The sequence below is a fragment of the Opisthorchis viverrini genome (assembly GCF_000715545.1).
Source record: "Opisthorchis viverrini unplaced genomic scaffold opera_v5_141, whole genome shotgun sequence".
In the NCBI taxonomy this organism is placed as follows: Eukaryota; Metazoa; Platyhelminthes; class Trematoda; order Opisthorchiida; family Opisthorchiidae; genus Opisthorchis; species Opisthorchis viverrini.
Window position 1 is genome coordinate 472,796 of NW_008751798.1, and position 5,416 is coordinate 478,211.

The 5,416-nt window shown below is 44.8% G+C and overlaps 1 protein-coding gene across 1 annotated transcript in view; it reads left to right on the forward strand.

Annotated features, from left to right (window-relative positions):
* Nucleotides 1-1,958: 1,958 nt before the first annotated feature.
* The window catches only part of T265_06672 (hypothetical protein), a gene marked incomplete at both ends in the record, with an annotated part of 43,030 nt that continues 39,572 nt past the window's right edge, over nt 1,959-5,416 (forward strand). The window contains one exon of the mRNA XM_009171997.1: nt 1,959-1,987. Coding sequence (XP_009170261.1) covers nt 1,959-1,987 — 29 coding nt within the window. The remainder of the gene's footprint in view (nt 1,988-5,416) is intronic.

The window sequence follows — 5,416 nt, forward strand, 5'->3', positions numbered from 1 at the left end:
AATCCCGGCACAGCCATTGGATATGCACTGCTGATGAGCTCTAATAAGAGCGAAACTCGAGTCCAGTGATTTCCTCTGGTGTTAACTCACCGGAGCAATTAGGCCTCAGCAGGAAAAGGACCGTTCAAACGAGAGTGGTGTGACTATGAACAAACTACCTGTCCCGCAAAACTTCAAAAATAAAGCATAAGAGTTGTACAAATAACTAGTTGCGGAAACTTGGGGACTGCGCCTATCTGATGGGCCCCAAGAAGGGCGAAACCGGTCGTGGGCTGTCGAAGAGTTTTCAGCAACCTTGTGGGTAGTTTCCTTTAAGAGTAGAAACACTGTTGAATAAATACTGATTGAGTGGTTTCTGCAAGCCACCTAATCAAGGTCAGGAAATCTAAATCGTTTGCTTCAACTAATTTGTGCACATCGTCTGAACCGGTTTGATTTGATCAGCAGCGCTTTGCTAACCGCTACAAACTAGGATTTCGCTCTGCTCAATAAGATTCGAAATTAGTTCACCGGGTCAATCCGGAATTCCGGGATTGACGATGCAGGATTGCGATTTGACCTTTGAGCACACGGTTCTCTTTACAGCATCTGGACTAGGTACTTTGGAATGTGTTAAGCATTGGGACCTGCCTACCCTGTCCATGCAGGTGCAAGCGCCGCAGCTGCGTAACTACCCGAAGATCACAAGATAAGTGGACGGACTAGACAGCCTACACTCACGTTTGGACACAGAAAATCGTCTAATAGCGATTTAAAACAGAAGCGACCTCACTTATGTCGGTGGTCCTTGAGTTGGATAAACAAACATATTTCTTATAGGCTTGATGAAGTTCACTTCCCGCTCATATGTAACATGGAGGTTAGTAGCAGTTAGTAGCAGTAATCCTCCCGCGTATTTTGTATCAACGAGGGTACTGTAGGTTCCAGCCACTTAGCGAATTATTGAAGCCTGTAACGTTCCTCCATTTCAAGCTGGCCACACGAGCCGTATCATCATAAAAATAGGTAATGACCTGGGCAAACTAGACTTAGTTTTCCTGGTTCTTTTTGTTTACTGACGCGCCCGTCCGAGAGCTGGTGCCCAAGGATTTGCTTAATTGATCACATTTGGTGCTGTGAGTTCTAACCTTTTCTGCTGTTCGCTGAAGATCTGTAGGTTTTTCCAAGAAGCGTGAACGCATGTGACCGGGTGTCATGGTTTGGCTGAAGATTAGATCACATAGGAAACTGCTTGAACCAACGCAGTAAAGTCATCTCCCGAAGATAATTTTAATTTTGCATCCGCGGCTCTCAGGACCGGACAACAGGAAACCGTGGACTTGCGACGCAACGACTGAACAGATTCCTCGGGACGCCAGCTCGGAAATATGAACGTAAATTAGGATGTACACTCATTTGCAAACTAATTTGGTCTTTCGAGAGAATCACCTGGAACCCAGCTGAATCACTCGTTTGTGGTGTTCTCAGGCAAATGAATGTGCTGCCTGAGAACATCGCAAACGAGATATTCAGCTGGGTTCCAGGTGAGTCTTTCGAAGAACCAAATTAGTTTGCAAATGAGTGTATATTCGCTAATTTCGTGCACATAAGGTTGACGGAAACTCGGGGACTGCGCCTACCTGATGAGCCTCAGAAAGGGCGAAACCGGTCGTGGACTGACGACGGATTTTCAGCAAACTTATGAGCAGTACATTACAAATTTCACAGGTCTGTCACTGACCGGCACAGTGCACTGTCAACGTCCGCACACCAAACAGCGGGGAGCGGAATGATGGCTCTGCAGCGTGGGCTGCGGTCGTTCCTTCCGACGACGGTCTCGTGATTCTCATTGGACGTGCGATCACGCGGAGCCCATGAGAAAACAAGTCAAGGCAGGCTAAGCACACGGGACGTGAACGCACATGGGTAGGTAGGTCAGTAGCGCACATTCCCACACAAACACACATGTCAATACACAAATGTCGGAAAGGACGGCCTCTGCGGCAAGGTGAGTGGCAGCTACGAATAAGCAAAACAACTGAAGATCAAAAGTACATAGGCGGAGTAAGCAAATGAATGGGGGAATTATCACAATGTCATGTTAGACTCAATGGTTCCTTCTTCATTTGCTTGCATTTTTTGACCCTCTGTTTCTGATCCATGCTCAGCTTTTGGCTCGGTTTTCTCGGTTCTTCTCCATTATCTCAAGTCACTTTCCACTCGTCCTTTCTTGTTTAATCTTGATTTTGGAGTTTCTTCGTCCTCAATGATTGATAGATTGGGCCAAAATTAGTGTGCTCGGTGGTCGGATGCCCAGCTTGGAAGTCCGTCCAACTGCACCTTGAGGCTGTCACTTCCTACGATATGTCAAATCTGACGAACAAATCTGATGATAGCTAATGACAATCAAGTAACGCACCAGAGCTATCAGTACCCCGACATGTTTCAGAGCGGTGTAAATACAATCGTGGGAAATGTGAATGATGAAATCATGTTCTTGTGGCTATCAGTGCAACGTTGATACTACTTAAGGGGAAGCATGTTCTTGGAATTTCGCTTTGCGTCTCTTGAAAAGAAGAGATCTGCTGCGGAATTCGTGTAGTCGCTTTGTAACATTTGCTTGGATTTGAGCAATGAATGATTGAGGTCAGTAAATATCTAGGAACGTTCAAGAAGACGCGTTCAGAAGACGATAGATGTCCAGTTTTTGTAAATAAGATGCAAATGAGAGATTTGCTTCCCTGTCCAATGGTCTGTAACCGGTCAGTTGGCAGTTTCTAAGAAGTCACTTCGCAGCGAAGGTCTTCTTCCTTTCATCAGTAGCACATCTAGTGGTCTATCTCGGGGAAATGGACGTGGTTTTAGGAGTACGAGCATAAACATCATGTTTGTTTTAAAAAAATATATGATAAACTGTGACGCCCGAGTACTTGATCGAATTTTAGTGGGAGACAAGATCTGCAGGTATGCTTTAATAAAAGAATAATATCAGGGAATAGTTTAACAACTGTGGTAGATTAGAAAAAACGATAGGTTACAGCCAAACTTCGTGGAGACATCATGGAATGGGTAGATGCCGATAAACCAAATAATTTGTGAAGTAAAATCTGAAAGGTCACTGAGTCAGTGGCTGCATGGATTTCGCCCGTTTCATGGCATTACACGCGAAATGAATTTTATCCGATAAATCCCAGAAGATGAAACTTGTTGGAAATCTCAGTGGTTTATCGTGCAATCGACAGTCTAGTAAAAGGTTACTAATTCCAGCTGATTTTGATCTGAAGCGCAAGACTCAAATCAGCCGCTATCAATAGCTGTTAAGTTTCCATTTTTAGTAGCGAGGCCACAGAGACATATCTGATGTAGTTGTGGCAATTCATACAAAGCCGTCGCGATTGACCACTTTCTATACTTTTGTAAAACTGTGATACACCAAACTAAGTGGTCCGCTACCCTACCTCTCAAGCCTACGTTTCAGGCTGTAGAGACCGAAAAGTAAGACCACAATACGTCTTCAGTATCCTCTAGTTACTCAATATGAGGGCCTTTTTTTACTCTGATCTTAACTACAAGATACCCTCTTGTATGCTAGATCGTGACGTTATTCCATCCCGACCAGCACCTTGAACCGTACCTGGTTCGAGCAGAACATTACTGAGATTTCCCACTAATTTAACGCCGCAATGTGCATGGGTAAATATGTAATAACCACTACTGTATGATGACTTTCAAAGTTCAAAGGCGTCCTTGTTCCATAGCTCAACAAACGTTCAAGTGTTGTGGTTACGAATTTAACTCTAAATGATGACTGAAAGTTTGAAAGTTGGAGCAAGCGGGCCGGGCAGAAGAACAACTGTACAGTGCTTCTCGGCCAATCAGCATAGATTGGCTTCGCCTACAGGACGAAATCTCCACAAAAATCCCAAATCTCCTCACACTACTAACAATTCATAAGTAGCTCAGTGGGAGAATAAACTTCACCCGATGAGCCAGTCAACACATGTGACTGCGTGATGTGGATCCCGTGATGAAGGATGAGCGGCGCTATATCCTGTCTGAGTGGGAGTTAATCACACTGCTGACCAGCCACTCGTGGCCGAACGGTTAAATTTTCAAACTACTAGCCGGGAGGTCGCGGGTTCGAGACTCTTCGAAGTTTGGTGAGATGCGCACTGCTGATGATTCGCAATGAAACAGCTGTACGGTACTTCTCGGCTTTTCAGCATTGATTGGCTTCACTTACACGACGAAATCTCCACAAAAATCCCAAGTCTTCTGCCAATAATTTATCCTTAATTGTTGCTTGACAATTTCCCTCGGTATTAGGAATCGATGGAATCGATGGGCACAGCACTCATTCCATATAAGAATATCGGAGGTTATTCGAAGATTGTTGAACTTAGCTAACATTCGATTTGGTTTTCAGAAGGGAAAAACGCTACGCTCAGTTTTGGTGCGATTGAAAGATCCCCTGCCGGTTGAAAGGACTAGGAACTGTGTGTATAAAATTAGCTGCAACGATTGCGCTAAGGTTTATATAGGACAAACTGCCAGGGAATCGCACACCAGAATTTGTGATCATAAAAGAAGGATTAGCAAACTACCAAGGAATGCAGAAGAATACCAAACGCTGGTCAAAGCCTCAGCGATGGCGGTACATGCCTTAGACACGACAATGTGAAAGTTTTAAGACGGAGACTGGGATTCACAACACAGCGGCTGATAGCCGAGGCGGGGGAAATTAAGCATCACAACGTGAATACAATCGAGAGTGCGGAACTGGCGAGCGTATGGAAAGCGGTCTTAGATAAGCCGAGATGACACATGACGGTGTGGTTGTCTATCCACTTAGGATCATTAGAAAAAACCGGAGGGTGGGGGTGAAAACCCCAACCGACCAAAGGTCACAGAATTCCTCTTACACAACTATCTCAGCACTATCTCACTCACACAGACTGACAGAAGGTTCAAACGAAGTTCAAATGAACCGAACCAGAAGAACTACACCCTAGGCAAGACCCAAACACATGTAGGTTTCCCCACCGACCCAACACGTCTTCAACCAGTCTAACACACTAAAATCCCTCGGCCGACACCCAACAGAGATTTAGCTTGACTTAGCTGATTGGTTCTCCTTCCGCCTTAGATCTCCACCAACCTCGGAACCTAGTCACTTGGCCTGACGACATTTTTGTGTCAAAAACGAAACGTTGCCCAGCAATAAATCTACCGATGGTCACAAAACTTTTTCGGAAACGATATTTGTACGTTGTTCAGTTACTGCCAACAGCACACTCCTGCTTGAATTAGTTGGTGTGGTCCTGCCTTTCAGCATCATAACTGTTCTTTACTAAGCTTGGATTGATCGAAGAGATTTAACGATCGATTTTTCAGGGGGGACTTGACAAGATGGCAACTTCGCACTTCACTTCAAGTG